Source organism: Molossus molossus, unplaced genomic scaffold (assembly GCF_014108415.1).
Source record: "Molossus molossus isolate mMolMol1 unplaced genomic scaffold, mMolMol1.p scaffold_m16_p_23, whole genome shotgun sequence".
In the NCBI taxonomy this organism is placed as follows: domain Eukaryota; kingdom Metazoa; phylum Chordata; class Mammalia; order Chiroptera; family Molossidae; genus Molossus; species Molossus molossus.
Genome location: NW_023425359.1, coordinates 20,133,055 through 20,151,679, shown reverse-complemented (window position 1 = coordinate 20,151,679; position 18,625 = coordinate 20,133,055). Strand labels below are relative to the sequence as shown.

The 18,625-nt window shown below is 46.5% G+C and overlaps 1 protein-coding gene across 1 annotated transcript in view; it reads right to left on the bottom strand.

The window, feature by feature from the left end:
* The window catches only part of USH2A (usherin), a 534,168-nt gene that overhangs the window by 134,840 nt on the left and 380,703 nt on the right, over positions 1 to 18,625 (bottom strand). Inside the window, exons 49-53 of the mRNA XM_036277426.1 lie at positions 15,820 to 16,041; positions 7,565 to 7,788; positions 4,362 to 4,566; positions 1,816 to 2,013; positions 1,142 to 1,296 (exon numbers count right to left, since the gene is read on the bottom strand). Coding sequence (XP_036133319.1) covers positions 1,142 to 1,296; positions 1,816 to 2,013; positions 4,362 to 4,566; positions 7,565 to 7,788; positions 15,820 to 16,041 — 1,004 coding nt within the window. The remainder of the gene's footprint in view (positions 1 to 1,141; positions 1,297 to 1,815; positions 2,014 to 4,361; positions 4,567 to 7,564; positions 7,789 to 15,819; positions 16,042 to 18,625) is intronic.

Sequence of the window (18,625 nt, the reverse complement as noted above, 5' to 3'; positions counted from 1 at the left end):
ACCTGCCCCAGTGGTGACATGTTCCTGGGGGTCTGGAGACTGTAACGCAGAACACAGTTTGGCAGGATGTTTGACATGGATGGTTCTCACACATGGCCCGACATGCTGCTCAGCTAAAGGAAAACAGTATGGTGTCTCCTCAAGAAATTGAAATGGAACTGCCATTTGACCCAGTGATCCCACTTCTAGGAATACATCCTGAGAAGCCTAAAACACCAATCAGAAAGAATATATGTACCCCCATGTTCATAGCAGCATTATTTACAATCGCTAAGATCTGGAAACAGCCCAAGCGTCTTTCAATAGATGAGTGGATAAAAAAGCTGTGGTACATGTACACAGTGGAGTACTATGCAGCTGTGAGAAAGAAGGATCTCTTATCCTTTGAGATGACATGGAGGGACCTGGCAGAGCAAGACAAATATCACATGATCTCACTTATTTTTAGAATATAATGAACTAAACAAACCAATGAACAGAATGGACCCAGAGATGGATGTGGGGTACAGACTGACAAACCTCAGAAGAGGGGGGTGAAGGGAGGGAAGAGATAAATCACAGAACAAAAGCAGGTATGCGTAACCAATGGACTTAGGACAACCATGCTGGGGAGGGGACGGGAAGAGGGAGTCAATGGGGGAAAAAGGAGAACCACCTGTAACAAAAATAAATTAATTAACAATTAAAGAAAAGACTTAACTACATGTGCAGATCAGAGCTGTGTGCTTGTCTTCTCCTGGGAATCCTCTGTGACAATGACTCTGGACTGTCCTCCCGGAGTGTTTGATTGTCTCTCCCAGGCCCTCGGGGAGATCTCCTGCCTTCACTGGGCAGCATCGCCCGGGCTCATCGCCTCTGGTCCTCTGCTCGAACCTAGGAATGTGGCCTGACCGGAAACTGAACCCACAGTCTTTTGGTATACAGAACGATGCTCCAACCAACTGGGCCACCTGGGCAGGGCCAGTGATCTCTACTTTCAGGCATAAGCATTAGGACCTATTGCGCTGCCATGTGGTCTCCCTACTTAACACACTATTGAGAGAAACACTGTCTTCTGTGGCTGGAAACACTCACGACCTAGACGTTTAGACAGTCTCCACGGCGGGTAATAGCGTCCAGACTTGAGGCAAACCCCTCTTACCTTACTGCTGGTGGCACACCCAGCAAGTGTGCAAGCTTGCAGCTGATATGAATATTCCTGAAAAGGCTGAGTTGCTTTTGTATCAGAGAAGGTCAGTGATGTTCCCCGGAACAGTTCCATTCCATTTCGGAGAAGAATGTAGTAAGTGATAGGACCTAAAAGAGGCAGGGACATGCCTGTATTTGAGAGGCATATTCTTGTCACTATTTTCAAGCAACTTACATGTCCCAGAGTACTGAAGGAATGGGGTGCTCCAGCATTATTTAATTCTCACTTGCTATCTCTTGGCTGTGTTCAAGCCGTTCTTAAATATATGCACTTTTAGGGAAGAGATGGGTTCTTGACATAGCTAATCAGAGTCATTCACGGTCATTTCCCATTGCTGGCAGGCAAATTTACTTTTGAGAGTAAAACTACTTCTCCTTCCCACAATGTGCTTTGTTTGGTGAAAGCAACTCTGATACAGGCTGGGGTTCAAGAAAAGAATGGGGGGCTCAAAATATGTGAGTTCTATGTCAAAAACGAATGATCAGCTGACCCAAACCTCAAGTCTACTTGAGCAGGAAATACTTTTTAGGGGTTAGAGGTATGCAATGAAATGTAGGTTACACTCATTTCCATGGGCTGATGGATTTACGGGCCTAGGGTGATTCTCTGTCGAAGGAGTTTAATACCATTCGGTTGTATGGGTTTCTTCCAGGCCAAGACTATTCCGTCTTCAGGGTTGTCCGTGGTGATCCACCGAGGGGGACTCAGTCCTTCTGGTATACCTTCTTCCGTTCTGGCTCTAACGGCTTTGCTGAAACCTCGCCCGTAGCCATTCCAAGCAGAGACCCTGTACTCATACGTGGTATAGGGCTCCAGGTTCGCCTCTGGGAAAGTAGACATGGAACAGTCAGAAAGTTTTTATTAGTTTACCATCATGTTGAAAACGAATAGTAAAACCTTTCAACGCTCAAAAAAAAATTCTGAGGGCTCTAATCCGATCACTGGAAAGAAGACGCTCAGATCTTGATTCCAGGAACCAGAAATGCAGTCCCCACATTGTGTTGCTGCACAGAGATGGAATAGCACAGAATGAGCTCACCTTTTCCGACCAGAGAGCCAGGGCACACTGGAGAGGTGGTTAGGAAAGAAAAGCCCTAGACTGATGTACACGGGATGTCATCGCTTCATCAGTTCCCATTCCCTTCTCTTCTGGGGAAAGCAGTTTGGCCAAATTCTCCTCCTGCAGTTTCATGGTTCTACATTTTACCAGTTCTCTCAGTGTTAATATTACTTTACTGACTTGTTCTATAGATTATGGTATAGTTGTGATGAGACGCAGGGCTGGGAACTTCGCTTGTCATGGGGAGTGGATAGGAATGATCGCTCCCTCCACTCTGTCCTGCTTCCCCGTCCACGGAGACACAGCTGAACACCGCCCACCTACACAGAACAGCAGAGCCGATCTGCTGAGCTTCGGGGCAAACGTTTTATCAGCTAATTATCCGCAGGATTCAGCGGTGGCCCAAAAGTCTTAGTTCAGTTTTAAGTTTTAATAACTTCAGAAGTACAACTGCTACCATTTACAAACAGATATTACTTGAAAGTTTATTTAACTCTATTTTCCACTTATTGATCTTGGGAGTCTTGAATATGCATGTATTGTATATGTACACATGTATGCATGAGTGAATGCATTGTGTACAGATGCATGCATGCGTGTATGCATCATGTTGGTATGAATGTATGTCTGTGTGTAGGCATGTATTGTTGCATGCTGGTTCCTGGGTGACTCATTCTCAGGTAGCGGTCAGCACTAGAGGTCCCCCTGGCTGTCTGGCAACCTGCTCTCTCTCCATGTCTGCAGCGGATTAATTTTCAGTCCATGCACTTGTGTTCTTTGGCCGTATTCTTCTTACATGCATGTCTAACAATCAATCCTGCCTTGCCTACTTTATAGAGTTAGTATACAATAAGTTATATGGCAGAAGTTCATAAAATGTAAATTGCTATCAAATGTAAGAGATTATCTCTGTATCCATTTTCTCTGGTAAGAAGGTCTCTGCCCTTTGTAAGCTGTGATGAACACCAGTGAGTCCCCAGATTTCCCTTCCATTCTGGCCAGACTACATTTCCCAGTGTTCTTTGCAGCTTGGTGTGGTCACATGACTCAGATCTCAACAAAGGAAGGGTCATGAAGTGATATAGGCTATTCGTGCATCACTTTCTAAAGAGGAAATCACTGCCTTCCGATTCCATTCTTGTCCCCTGCTAACGGGCTACAGCTAGGAAATGGCAACTCAGGCTGCACCGTGTGGATGAGGGCAGCACCTGAAGCCCCATGAGCCACAATGTGGAAGGAACCTGGATCCCTGACGGACTCTGGAGCTGGGAGACCCAGCCCATCCACCCGCTCACAGATGGTCACTATGCTTTCAAATCTCTTTACAATAGCAGATTAAATGATCCCTTGCTAATACCTATTATCTCCCACCCTTCAAACCCCATCACCATTTCTAATTTCGTTTCCTTATTCTTTCTTCCAACGTATTTCTTTCTTCTCCTTTTCACTCTCAGCTCTTACCCTTGTTACTTGGTTTTCCTGTGAGGTTCAGTCTTTCAAAGATGCTTCCAGTGCACAAAAGCATTCTTTTTGCTTCACACAAAAGGGCTCATTCTCCTTCTCAGACCTTTACTCTCCTTTGCCAGAATTTCCATTTTTTAAAAAAACTTGGCATCTCAAAATCATTGTGTGTGTTATATGGGGTTAGTCTTCTTATAATAGAGGGGTTTGTTTTTTTGGGGTACGGATGTTTAATATTTACTTGATGATTGCTTAAATGTCCCCCACACATTTGCCTTCAATCATTTCTGTAGCTGACTGAGTAATCCTTCAAAAACACGTATCACCAAGTGTCATTCCATCGCTACAAAGCTTTACTATCTACTTATTGCCACATAAAGACAAACGATTTATTTGTTCTTTCTTCCCTACAGATTTACTTTAAAATGGCACACATCCTTGTTTAAAGTAAGACTTAAAAATACTGAAACTGCTAACTTTGAACAAATCCAGATCATGCCTTGAATTACCTTGTAGGAGCTGGCCCCTAGGATGACGGGATTAATTGCCACAGGGTTAAGGAGGGAGATGATGTCCGAGTGAAATCAGTGTGCCTTTCGGCAGCTGTCACTACCCCTCCCACACCACGGGCAGCGGCTCCCCTTCTGTTACCTGTAAAGGAGAATGTGTCTGCCCTCCCCGTGTGGACAGTCTCTTCTGCAGAGGAGCATGTCTCTTCCACTGGCGGCTTCTCGGGGGACCTGTGGGACCCTCTGATCACAGTGCAGACGTGGCTGGTCAGGTTGAAGTCGCACCTGCCGCAGTGCGCTGTGGTCTCCATGGACACTGGACAGACTGTCCTGCACACTCCGGTGTCCTAAGCCAGGTGGTGGGGGGGAGAGGGGAGAGGAGAACTTGACCGTTTCATTTCGACATACCTGGGGTCGAGTTTCACAACTTTCAAATGAAATTATCTTCCACCTAGCTCATGAGTGAGAATCTCCAAATTCACAAAAAGGAAATGAAGGCAGTTTGTGTTCTAGAAAGAACGCTTACATTGAAAGGACACAGATTTGGGTTCAAGACCCAGTTTTCAAGTTCCCGGTTCTGTGACCTTGAGCAAGTCACATGTAGTCTCAAAGCCTTGGCTTCAGTGACAAGACGGAAATTAAATTTAGCACGCAGGTTTGTCGTGGGAATCAAAGAACACCTGGGAAGGCCTTCCACTCAACAGATACACTGTAATTAATAATCTACATTATTTACTACAATGTAAAATGATTTTCATTATTCTATCATGGTCACTTCAACACTTTCCTCACCCGAGGACATTTTTCCATTTTTGGTTCAGATAGAGTGGGAGAGAGAGAGAGAGATAGAGAGAGAGAGAGAGAGAAACATCGATGTGAAAGGGACACATCGGGTGGCTGCCTCCTGCACGACCCAACCAGGATCAAGGACAAACTGCAACCAAGGTACGTGCCCTTAGTGGGAATCGAACCCAGGTCTCTCTGGACCGCAGGCTGACGCTCTAACCGCTGAGCCAAACCGGCCAGGGCACTTTAACACTTTCCTAGTGAAGTTTTTGGGGAAATGAGGAATGTGGTATCTGAGGGTCGGCACTTTCTGTGCTGTTGGGAAAGGATGACCTGTAAGAAGTATTCCGCATTCGTGAGCTGTCATTAAAATCATTATTGATATTTGTAAACCTTGTCTCTGATGACTCTCTAGATTTTTATAGTTATTGATAGATACTAATAGGTTCTAATCTCAGAAAATAAAGAATGTCATCATCTCAAATACAGGGATATATACAAGTCAATACAGGGAGGGGCCAAAGTAGGTTTATAGTTGTTCATATAAAAAATAATCATTAATAAATAATAATACAAGGATGAACTCTGTGTTTCACATACTCACAACTGTAAACCTCCTTCTGCTCCACCCGTGTTCTCAGAATACACAGCTCCACTTACCCTTGCTTTGCCATAGGTAGCATCGTGCTTTTACAGTAATTGTTGCTATTTAAACGGATCTACCTTCAGCCCCTCTCTGACATCAGCAAGTTCTTCTCCCAAAGGTGGTCAAAGTAAAGCTGCTTCGGAGAAATACCAACACCGTAGGAGTTGCATTTCAATACGGTGAACTGAACATCGGCATTTATCTCCGGTTCCTCTTAAAGCTCATCGGGTAGCAGTAAAGGAAGAGGGAAGATGAAGGAACAGGAAGGGACACACACTCGGAGCAGCTCCAACACCGTCGGGAGCTGGGGCTTGACGGACGTGGCAGAGACAGTGACCTGCACCCTGCGGTGCCCACGTCAGCCTTCTCTCCCTGGCAAGGCTGGACGTTCAAGCCAGCTGCCGTCCGAGGAGCCACCTGTGTGGCTGGCTACAGGAAGGATACACTCTGCATCCAGGTAAGACCCATGGACAGGCCATCACCACGCTCCTCCCTCCCCTGGGAACTGAGGGCCGTGTGAGAAGCATCAGGAGATGAACGGGGCTTGGGTTCCTGCAACACCGCGTGGAGGAGACTAATTGTCACTGGATGACAAAGCAAAGAAACGAAACACCCGAATTCCATATGCAAGTGCACAGTTTCTTGTGTCCTAGCTGGAACACACATTAGGACTTGGAGGTTGGATGTTGTCTTCACAATGACAACAAAATTCTAAAATAGGTAGCACTGGCTTGTGTTGACAGAGAAACATACCCTGGGGCTTGGGACACTGGGGAGCTCTGTTATGTCAGGGCCAGATGTTGAGTAACCCTGTGCCCTGGACAACTAAGCCAACTGCTACTGAGCTCACAGTTCTAGGGACAGAGGGCTTAACTCAATCGTCCATTGCGTGTACATGGTGACACCGGCTGTACTTGCCGTGTGACAAAATGAGATAAGCTTAGAAGAGAAGTGGTACAATTAAACACACACACAGAAAACAGAGGGCCCACTGGAAGGTGTACGTCAGGTGCCAGAGTGAGAACATGAAATAAAAGTCTCCACAGTACATGGCGAGAACTCAGCCGGGTCCCACCAGGCTCGCCATACGCCGGAGGCTGGGCACATCCCATGCCGGCGTAGGCGAGGTCATGAACGTGGCTAATTCCGTATACTCGTTACGGATGCTCGGTGTCGTGGTCCCCTGACCACAAGTCCACTCCGTTGCACGATCGCCCTGCGGATGGACATCTAGTCCACTGACCTCCAGTGGAAAGAAGAGACTGAAAACACAGAAAGAACTGAGGAAACAGAAACAAAGCAAAGAGGAAAACGAAGGGGGCACTGAACACCCCCCCCTGAGGGCAGAGGGTCGGTTTCTGAGTCCGGGTCAAGTGTAAGGACAGGGCTGCACGGGAAGCCTCGAAGTATGAACCAAACAATCCCCAGAGACCCGGCCCTTTCCGAGCAGACAGAGGCCTTCGCCTCGCTTGTCTCAAGGAATAAACACAACTCAGCGGATGTGCTCCGTCCAAGGTCTCCAGCAGAGAAAAGTGGCGGCTCATGGTGGAGGGGCCCGAGGGAAGCAGCCAGGAGTTCCCCCCATTTCCCTCCACGGCACCCACGGGCATGAGATGCTACCACGCGGGGGCCCGGACACCAAGAGGACACACAGATTTTCTGGGCACACGATTCCCAGTCCTGCCCCAAGCTGCCGTGCCGGGTAAGCTCCTGGAGAACAGCCGATCGGTACCAGTTCCTTCAGGATTCTGGGCACTGGTCACAGCGGACTCCCTGGGGGTTAATAAGGCCGCGGAGCGAGTGTGGACAACGCACACGGAGTGTTCGCACTCCTGCCCTGGACGCACGGCTCGGGCGCCCCGTCCCCGTCTCCGTCGTCCACCCGCGCCTCCGAGAGGTGCCCCAGCCCGTACCTCCGCCGTGCTCCCGGCTGCAGCGCCGTCAGCGCAGACAGACTTCGCAGGATCGTATCCCACCCCGCCGCAGCATCCCCGGCCCTCTGGAACGAGCTGTGGCTCACAGCATCGCGCTGGCGCCGGGTCGCTCTCCTGCACGGGTGGTTCCGCGGCTCCGCTGGAGGCTGAGCAGCATATGGCCTCGGACACGTTCACGTAATCCTGCCCGCAACAGCGCATCCCTGCAACCACAAACTGTGCATGAGAAGGAAACCCACCGACGGGAAGGAAATGCAGGGGCTGCCAAGTTTGGGACGAAAATGTCAGACTCCGGCCGTGGCTGAAACGGTGCCGTACCGAAGGAGCGTGTCCCTGCCGAGGGGATGGACACGCGGGAGTGAGGGTCTCACGTACCAAAGCACCAGGCTCTAGTTAGTGAAGGATCACAGGAGAGGGAGGCTTCCAGAAGCACTGGGGGGCCACACGTCCCCAAGCTCCATAAAAAAAGAGATCTGGCCCGGCCAGTGTGGCTCAGTGGTTGAGCGTCGACCCTGCACCAAGAGGTCACTGGTTCGATTCCTGGTCTGGGCACGTGCCCAGGTTGTGGGCCAAATCCCCAGGGGGAGGCATGCAGGAGGCGGCCAATCAGTGTTCTCTCTCATCGATGTTTCTCTCTCTCTCTCCCTCTTCCTTCCTTTTCTCTAAAATTGATAAAGAGAAAAAAATAAAATTAAAAAAAATAAGATCTGATTTCTGCCCTGAGAATCGTCTGCCCCTTCTGTGATGGTAACACGTTCAGAAAGGAAGGGGGGTTAAAACCAAGGGACACAGAAGACATCCCTAGAAATTCACAGGGGAGGAGAGGCCACCCCAGTCTTCGGAAGAAGCCGCCAGACAGAAGCGGGGACATAACCCTTTCTAGAATTTCAGGTGCAGCTGTGGGACTCTTAGTTGTTGCCTGAATCCAATAGCGGTCAACATTCTTTCTTTCTTTTTCTTTTTTGTCTTTTCTTTAAATTTTATTTTATTAATTTACACTTGTTACAGATGTTTCCATTTTGATCCACCACTGACACCCTCCTCCCCATCCCTCCCACCCCGTCCCCAGTTTTGCTGTCTGTGTCCATCGGTTATGCGTACATGCATTTAAGTGCTATGGTTTCTGCCCCGCCCAACCCCCTTTCCTGAGGGTTGTCAGTCTGTACCCTACTTCCACGTCTCTGGGTCTACCCTATTCCTCAGACTGTTATGTTTATTATATTCCACGAAAGTGAGATCATGTGATATTTGTCTTTCTCTGCTTGGCTTGTTTCGCTTAGGATAATACTTTCCAGGTCCCTCCATGTCGTCTCAAAGGATAAGAGATCTTTCTTTCTTACAGCTGCATAGTACTCCATTGTGTGCATGTACCACAGCTTTGTTATCCATTCGTCTACTGGTGGGCATTTGGGCTCTTTCTTCATGAGACAGACTGGCACCCACTGAGCATGCTCACTGGGCAGGTGAACCGTCCGGCCACTGTGTCTGGAGCTACGCCGTGTTCTAGACCCATTGCTAGGCTGAGAAGAGGGAGGGGGCGGCGTCACAAAGGTCTTGGAGGCAGCATCAGTGACCTCTACCTAGGAAGGACCGTGCACCTGAGATTCCAGACGGACTCCTTTCTCCCACCCAATTCGGTTTAACTAACTCTGTTCACATCTAGATCGTACCATGGAAGAGACATGGCAAAGATTTGGATACACAAGCCTGAATGATAAACAGTGCCCCAGAGTCAGATCAAGCTAGAAATTAAGGTGCCTGTACCCCATACCACAGTATCATACCACATAGCACATATATCCATTGATATATACTAGCACAATGCAGTGATTTATTTTAAATAGAATTTTGTTTATTGTTAGTCCCGACTGATAACATAAAGAACCTCAACTTCAAAGTGCCCTGGGGCCCTGAAGTGTTTAATCTGGTTTTGTACAAACACTACATTATGAAAGACACTCCTAATAATAGACCAACGAGTTTTATTTATTTATCTTTTTTAACCATTGTATCTAGACACTGGCTTGGCATGTGCCTTAGAAAGATGTTTCCACACACAGGACCCCAAAGAACTCTCTATCTTTCAACTTTATTCGGTTTTTGTTTTTGTTTTTGGTACGTGCCCTTAGCGGGAACTGAACCCGGGACTCTCTGGCCTGCAGGCCGATGCTCAGCTGCTGAGCCAAACCGGCCAGGGCTCAACTTCAAAAATATCTCCAGTTATTGAAAACATTTGTATTTGTGGTTAATGCAATACATTGATCACAAGTGACTTTTGACATGTTTAAAGGTGATAACTGCTCAAAGTCATTGGTTTAAAAGTAAACTGTTTTCTTTGGTGCTCTTTTAATTTTAGATGTTTTAACATTTCCAGGAAATAAGTTCTCTCAAATAACACACAGCAGAGCTATCATTGTAGTCTGAGTCTTGATTATGATGGATAAAAATCATACACACACACACACAAAATCCCCAACTTCAAGTTTTTTATTATTTGGATGTTTTTCTGCTGCCTTCAGATCAGACACTTAAATACCACCTTGGATTCTTTACTGTTATTTTTTTCTGTACTGGTTTTCTTAAAATTATTCATGCTTTTATTTCAAAGAGTGATCAAATTCTGAAAACCGGCCCCTGAGGGAGCAGAATACTTTCTCTCTTCTCCTCCCAAATTATGTCAGAATATGGCTTCACCATGCTCTACAGTGGAAAATCAAAGTGCAGACATCGACCTAATTCCAAACCCTGAATAGGTCATCTCTCCGATCGCTCGGAGGGACTTTTGACAGGTCAACTAAAATTTTGATAATGCCCTGTTTTCACACTAGAGAAAAAAAGGGGGGGAGGATTTGCCTTTTTTCACCAAGAGTCCTCTTCCTGTTTGTTTCACTGAACTGAAATTTTCAGCCAAGATTTCCTTCCCATAACAAGAAGTGACTCCCTTTCTAGTTCCTTTGGTAAACCATTACTTCTTTAATTATTATCCACCTTGTTCCAGTGTGATAAATTGCTAATTACTTAATACCCTAATCAGCGTTCATTCTTTGCTCAGATAAACTGTGACAGTGCCATTAATTTAAATAGTAATTTCACTTAATGGCCAGAACGGCGCACCAGATTTTTATGCAGCCTTTTCTGAAGACTGCATCCATCACTGCGGTATTCTGACATAAAGATGTCTGATGTGCACTAACTCACTTAGGGAGAGCAGATGTTCCAGAGCAGGGCTCGGTAGTAATTCCCAGGGTGCATCACTTCAGCATGAATGAGCTCAAATCCAGAGCCGGGCCATCTCCTGAAACTGCATTGCCATAACTTCTGACCCCCTCCCTAATTCATCACATGCAGCACTTGACTTCTGAACTTTGACACACAGAATGCACGATTTTAAATATGCCCAAAGAAACACCAAATAGGTCATGGATTATTGATGGCTCGAGCTATTTTTCTAGAGGCTCTTCATTAAATTTGTACAAAGGTGGAGTGTCCCTTGCAGCGAGAGGCGGATGTTATTCGAGCGGCGTAGGGTGCATTGAAATATTCGATGTTTATTTCTGAGACCAAAAAGCATATATAGAAAATGAACCGCTTTCCAGACAGCATAAATATCCAAAGGCTAGCTTCCACTCTATTGAATACAACTGAGATAATTGGGGAGGAAAGGATTTTTGGTTCACGCTATTTATGATTTCTTTCAGTCTGTTATCAATTCTTATTTACTGGCCAGGGCTGCAAATAAAAACATGCATAAACATGTAGGCTTGTTTATGCATATAAACAGGTTCTGTTTTTCTAAAAAAAAAAACAACAAAAAAACAAAACCCAACCATTATGAATCATGCTTATGAGATTAAAGTGGTACCATCGTAAAAAACAGAGTCGAGAATACGCCACGTCACTGTGGAACTCTGGGGTTGAGTATGAGAACCACATTTCAACAAAGGGGCTATAGTTTAGGCCAAAAGAATGAAAAGGGAAAGAAAGGTCTATGGTTAGTCATTCTGAGGACAAACATAAAATTGCTGGCGGACACTTAAAGAAACCCATGCTTGCCTCCACCAGCAGGGGGCTCCTTGGCTGCGACAACAATGAGAAGAAAGGGGTAAAAATGCTCCCCAAATCGTGGCAACGTATTTTATAGCATTTATACATGATGCTTTGAAAAAATGTATTGTGTCAGGGAAATCTTCCCATGAAACAGTCTTTTAAATCCTCAACTGAGGATGTTTTGATTTGTTTAGAGAGAGGGAGGGAGAGACAACGATGCGAGAGAGAAGCATCAATCGGTCGCCTCCAGTACGCACCCCAACTGGGGATTGAACCTGCAATCAAGGTATGTGCCCTGACCAGATATGGGACCCGTCACCTTTTGGTGAACGGGATAATGGTTCCACCACCTGAGCCTCCAGGCCAGGGCGAATATTCTTTTGATACACTCCATAGGATGGAGTTCTGCACTACCCCCCCCCTTTTTTACCAAGTTCCCAAATACCATCTTCTGTGACTAATGGGGGTGTCATTCATTCTCCCAAGTCTGAGTCTAGGACATGAAAACTCAGTGTTCTTTCCCAAGACAACAGCCACCCAGCGCTTCCCATCGAAGGTGGCGGGGACCACGGTTACGACAGAAACAAGGCCATCATTCCCAAAGGTTTCCCATGGCTAACGACAAACGTTGTCCTCTCCGAATAACACGGAGCCTTGTCTTCTCATCTTTTAACACTTCAGAACCTAATCAAGTTCAGCCCAAGATTAATGGCAGCGACGATAAAATCATATAAGCAAACACGACGAATACAAAGAGTAATAAAGAGGCGTGAAATACATTCGGGGAAAATGGTTAAGAATACTTATCCACTGAAATGACGGGCATGACTTTCATCCCAGGGTACCAGTCGAAGGCTGCTCTACATCTCATCTGCCCAGAGAGAGCACTAAAAACATAAACGCTGCCCCAGCACTTCTGTTCCGACAGCATCTGTTAATTCACTCCATTTATAAAATACATATTGACAAAGACAACTGAACTGGGACCGGGGAGATTTGATTTGGTGTGAGAAAGTCAATTCAATGTGATTTTGTTAAAGGGCTCCTGCAGGCAAATAAAAGAGTTTAAGTAATAAAGTACATAAAGAGATGTTTTATGAGCCAGCCCGGTCTCATAGCAGGAAGACAATGCCAGGCGATGGCAGGGGCCAGGCTTAGGAACAAAGTCATGAGAGCCCGAGCCTCATGCAGCAGGTACGGTGTTGCTAGGTGGGGGGAGGGAGGGAAGAGCCATATGGATATTCTGGAAGGTCACTGAGGTCACAGTCATTAGGGGCGACAGGAAGGAGAGGAGCAGAGAGCTAAAAGACATGGGAAATGTGTCTATTTTCAGTGGAAACTGCAGGAAGGTCAAGAGAACAAAAAGAGGTTTTTCTCTCTCTCTTTAAAAATATCATTCCTGCCCTGGCCAGTTTGGCTCAGTGGTTGGAGCGTCGGCCTGCGGTACAGAGAGACCCGGGTTCGGTTCCCGCTAAGGGCACGTACCTCGGTTGCAGTTTGTCCCCGGCCCTGGTTGGTCGTGAGGGCGGCAGCCACTCGATGTGTCCCTTTCACATCGATGTTTCTCTCTCTCTCTCTTCCTCTCTCTCCCTCCCGCTCTATCTGAAGGAAAAAAATGGAAAAATGTCCTCGGGTGAGGATAAAAAAAAAAAAATAAATAAAAATATCATTCCTTCAGCCGACCGTGATTACCAGTTGGCGGAAATGAAGACTTCCGTGAGAGAGTGCGGACCCTGGTTCACAGGAGCTGAGGAATGTCATCGTTTGCTTAAGAGACGTTGGACCGGCACTGAGTGTCTCATGCAAGCACGCAGAGAAGTGATTCCGAGGTTTGGACCTGTGGATGGACTTGAAGGGACCATGGAAGTGCAGGTTGATTTTTGTGTGTATTCTGTGCACTTCTGCTTGAAGTGAGGGTTTGCAACTTTCAAAGAGTCTAAAGAGAGCGTATAGTGCCCCAAGGTGGAGAACCATCCTCCTAGTGGACTGTGGTCCCCCCTCCATTTCTTTATTATTATTGTTTTTTCTTTATTGATTTAGAGAGAGAGCAAGTGAGAGGGAGAGAGATAAAAATATCAATGAGAGAGAACATTTATGGCCGCCTCCTGCATGACCCCCACTGGGGATGGGGCCCACAACCTGAGCATGTGCCCTGAGCGGGAATCGAACCAGCAACCTCTTGGTGCAGGGTCGATGCTCCACCACTGAGCCACACCGGCCGGGCTCCACTCCATTTCTGAGAACAGGTCGATCTTACCTTTTAGCAACAGTGTCCTGACTTCTCTCTCCTCCTCCACTTTCATTCTGCCACCCAGAGCTAATTTATCTCCTTAAATCACATCGACTCTTCCATGAGTACTAAGTAATGTTCGAACCCCTCTGCCTGCTCACATTTATCTCCATTTCCTTCCACACGGTGCACACCTCCAATAACCCCCCCGGCTACTACTTGACAAGGTTGCAGATTGCGATTTTCACTCCAGCTCAAGCTAGGCCCCTCAGCAGAACAGCCTTTTCTACCCACACGTCCCAAAATCCTTAACGTTGCTAGATGATCCAATCCAAGGGTTTAGATTTCTTTATTTTTAAATCCCCTTGACCGAAGTCATTGCTCAGTCTTAAGCCTATGCCTATGTTCTCTCTCATGGCCTCTGTTTAACCTTAAAGCCCTTTCTCCTTGATTAGACTGTAAGTCCTTAAGGCTAAGAGTAAAATCTTCGCCAATCTTACACTCACAAAGCTGAGCAATGACTATTGTGCATGTAGTCATTACACAATACATATTTGCGGAATGAAGGAATACGGCAGTGGATTCTTTTTAAAAAGCAACAGATGAACAAAGATGCTAAAATGAGACATTTTGCTGCTATGATTAAACTCTGACCTATTTTGGCGTGTCTCCATGACCCCGCCAACAACACCGGTTCTTTCTTCAATGGGCCTGTTTCTAGCTAATTCCTCTGAAGGAGAAAGAGATGCGGAGTGAGTTGGTCCATGGCCCAGGGTAACTAACTAATTGCCATAATTTTCAGCAGACACCATCACTACGCCTTAACGCAGTGGTTCTCCAAGTTTAGTCTCAGGACCCCTACCCCTCTTACAAGTGATGGAGAACCCATATCGCCTTTATTTCTGCGGGTTCTAGCTGTTGAGGCTGACTGTGATTCGGAAACAGAAGATTTTGAAATATGCATTTATTAATGCATTTAAAATAATAATCAGGATATACCATGTTAACATGAACGTTGATGAGAAATATTTTCAGACTGAGAAAAATTGGGGAGAAGAAGGACATTGTTTCACTTTTTTTGGCAGGGTCTCTTTAATGTCCGGTTTAATAGAAGTAACTGAATTCTTACATCTGTTTCTGCCTTCACCTGTGGCACTAGCAAGGCGTGTAATTGCTGAAAACTCCACTGTACACTGAGAGAGGAAAAAGCATCTGACAGTTTAGTGTTATTGCAAAATAGAGTTGATCTCAGAGATCCCCTGGAGGGGACATGGAGCCCCCCGGGAGCCCCGGGGCCACGCTGGGGGAGTCACCACCTCAGAGACTAACACTCACACCCAGTGCCCGTCCTTCTGACTCTGGCCCACACGTGGGGTGCAGTCAACGGGCGGAGTCTGCCAGATCTATTTTCCGGTGCTCCGGAAAAACATCTGCAGGTGGGTAGTTATATTATCCTGGGTCTGTTGATCCCACTTGATAAACCTTGGTCTGGTTCGGGTCGCAGATTATCCAGTGCTTGTCCAGGTGTCCAGTGGTCAGAGGTTAACAGCTGGACTCTATGGGGTCTGAATGGAGGCAGAACCCCTGCGAAGCGACAGTGGCTCCGGAGAAACCTCCCCGCCCCCTGGCACGCAGGTGCTTACAGAGAGCTGAGTTCTATCAGCGGAATGGTCACAACAGTACCTGCTTCTTCTCGGCCTGGGCAATGAAAACCCCCACGTCCGTCCACGCGCGTTCCCCTCTGGCGGCAGGGACAGATACCGTTCCCAGGTGACCCGCTGCCAAGGGCAGTTTCCCCAGCAGCCAGAATGACTGTGGGCACAGAGCTAACCTGCGGGCAGGGTCCCCCCTCAGCGCCCCTGCGTGAGAAGGAGATGCACCTGTTGCGGTGGCGTCTTAATGAATTCCAGCAGCGCTGGGTGTGGTCTCTGTACTGACAGGGGCACGAGGCGCTTACCTGGCCGGCGGCTGTACACCGCCCCGTCGTCCGCTCCCCCGCAGCACTGGAGATCCTGGCTGACCACCTGCGCCCCGCAGCACTGCCGGCCGAGGCCACCGTGCAGCGTCCCCGCACAGCACACCTGCGCGCCCCGCGTGGAGTAGGGCAGCCGGCCGCAGCAGGCGTCGCCGATGCCGACAGAAACCCGCTGGTGCTGCTCGTCTGGACAGCACACTTCACCTGCCGGCCGAGGACAATGCATCGTGCGTGAGTTAGCAGAACACGCTCCGACTCACAGTCACCCTGCACAGGCCAAGAGGCTGGGAGAATTACCCGACAGAAGACTGCCCTCTTGGAGCCGCTGAGCCTCGATGCAACTTGGGGGTGACGTTGGTTCATAAAATGATACAGGGTTCGGGTGCACACTCCTACAACGCATCATCTGTGTACGGTATTGTGTGTTCACCACCCCAAGTCAAGACTCCTTCCATCACCATTCACCGCCCCCAGCCCCTCTTCTACCTCCCTCTCAGCCTACCTTTCCCTCTGGTCATATGTTTGTGTCTATGAAGCAATTTTGGTTTTTAATTCTTCATGTACGTCACATCAGGGAATCTCACAGTCTAGAGCTTTCCAAGATTGTTTTTTCCACTCAGGGTGATGCCTTTTTGGAATGTCTCAATAGCTTGTTCCTTTTGATGGCTGCATAGTGTTCCTTGGTGTGGACACCCAGTTGGTCCATTCACCCACTGAGCGACATCTGAGCTGTTTCTACTTTCTGGCAATTATGAGAGGAGTCATTATAATATACTAGAGAGTGGGCCAATGTACACTCGATTTTCTCTCAAGTAGGAATTAATGGAATGTAGGGGGCAGCCGGCTTAATCAGATCCTACAACGTGGTATCTATAAGTAGAAGGGAACTTAGTGAATTCTTCATCATGATTCTACTAGAGGCCAGTGAAGAAGAAATGAGTTTCCTGTGAACAGGAAAGTTGCTGTGTTCCTTATATTCCTCTGGATAAAAGGATTCTTCAGTTTGGTCTTAAATATAGTTGCCATATTTCTTAAATTTTTTTTTCCTTTACTGATTTTTAGAGAGAGAGAAAGGGAGAGGGAAAGAGAGATGGAAACATCAATGAGAGAGAACATCAACTGGCTGCCTCTTGCACGTCCCCCACTGGGGATCTGGCCCACAACCTGGGCTTGTGTCCTGAAAGGGAATTGAACTGGAGACCTCTTGGTGCATGGGTCAATGCTTAACCACTGAGCCACACTGGCCAGGCTAGTTGCCATATTTCTTAAATCTTACAGTTAGAGAACACAGTGTCCCTTGTTGGCAAATTCCCTTTAAGTCACTGTATCACATGGTATTCAGGCAGCAGAGTTAATTAAACATCACTTAGGACAACAGTCAGCTCAGAGGAAACAGCATACGTGTCTATATTGGGGAAAAACCAACACTATTTTTAAAAGCCACTTTTGAGTATAACAAATACTTGGTTTGCATAGTTTAGCCATATTTCCCTGAATCCCTCAGAATCTTATTCAGTTACTGACAGCAGAGAAGATTCCATGAAAAAAGAGGTGGATTATATCAATGAGAAATAAAACTGATTTTTCCCCCCTCAAAAAAGGGCTATTAGACCTAAAATGCAAGGATCAGTCACCTTCTCATTAACCTCTCAGAAATGAATCTCTTTCACCACCAGCTTGAAAATGTTTTCTCTCTAAAAGCTACCATGCTGGTCTCAACCATTAATTGTTATTCTTATCCGAGAATGACCCACATTAACATTTAGCTTGAGGTCATTAGCATATTTATAAAAAAGGGGCAGAGTAATGAGCATTTTTTTTCTCTGCCATTCTTTGTTATGGGTGCTAAGAAGGAAAGTTGTTTGAGAAAAAAATAAGCTAGATGTTATTAACCAATACTTCAGACCCATCTATAAGAATCAAAATGCCTATGCCCATGCCGGCCTTGAATGGGTAGACAACGGATTGAATTTTAATGACATTTCAATACAAGATAGTTTGGGGGTAAGCATGCTTTCTTTCTGGATATAAACAGTGACTACTGGCTGAGGATAGAGGTCACACTATAATCTCTTCATTTAGTTACATGCGATTCCTGATTGGTGTAAAACACTCTCTCTGATTACCCCATAAGATTGCTCCCCCCCCCCCTTTGACATGATAGGCATTCTAATACTATGAAAAGGGAACTATTTATTTTTTATCCTCACCCTAGGATATCTTTGTATTCATCTTCAGATAGAGCGGGAGGGAGAAAGGGAGGAAGAGAGAGAGAGAGAGAAACATCGATGTGAGAGAGACACATTGACTGGTCGCCAAACTGCAACAGAGGTATGTGCCCTTAGCGGGAACCAAACCCGGGACTCTCTGGTCCATGGGCTGACGCTCTAACCACTGAGCAAAACTGGCCAGGGAGAAAAAGGAACTATTTAAAAGAATGTGGGTCATGTTTAGCGTTTGGTAGATATTAAAATGCTTGAGGTCAGAGTGAGTCTGTGTCAATATATAGAGCATGGAGGTTTAAGATCAGTTTAAAAAATTACTTATTATAAGTTTTGCATAATATTAATGAATACTCTTTGGGTTTCCACGACATTTCATTTTTAGGGGGAAAGAAAAACAAAACGTAAAATTTATTTGAAAATAGAACAAATGTAGACGGTTGTCTTGGATTCAAATCTGCCACTGTGTGTTAGGAATGAGAAGGTGACCAGCCAGTTTCTCAAGTCTTAATTGATAGCTGTGATTAATAGGGGCAACCAAGTATTTTCCATCCATTTTAAGGGAT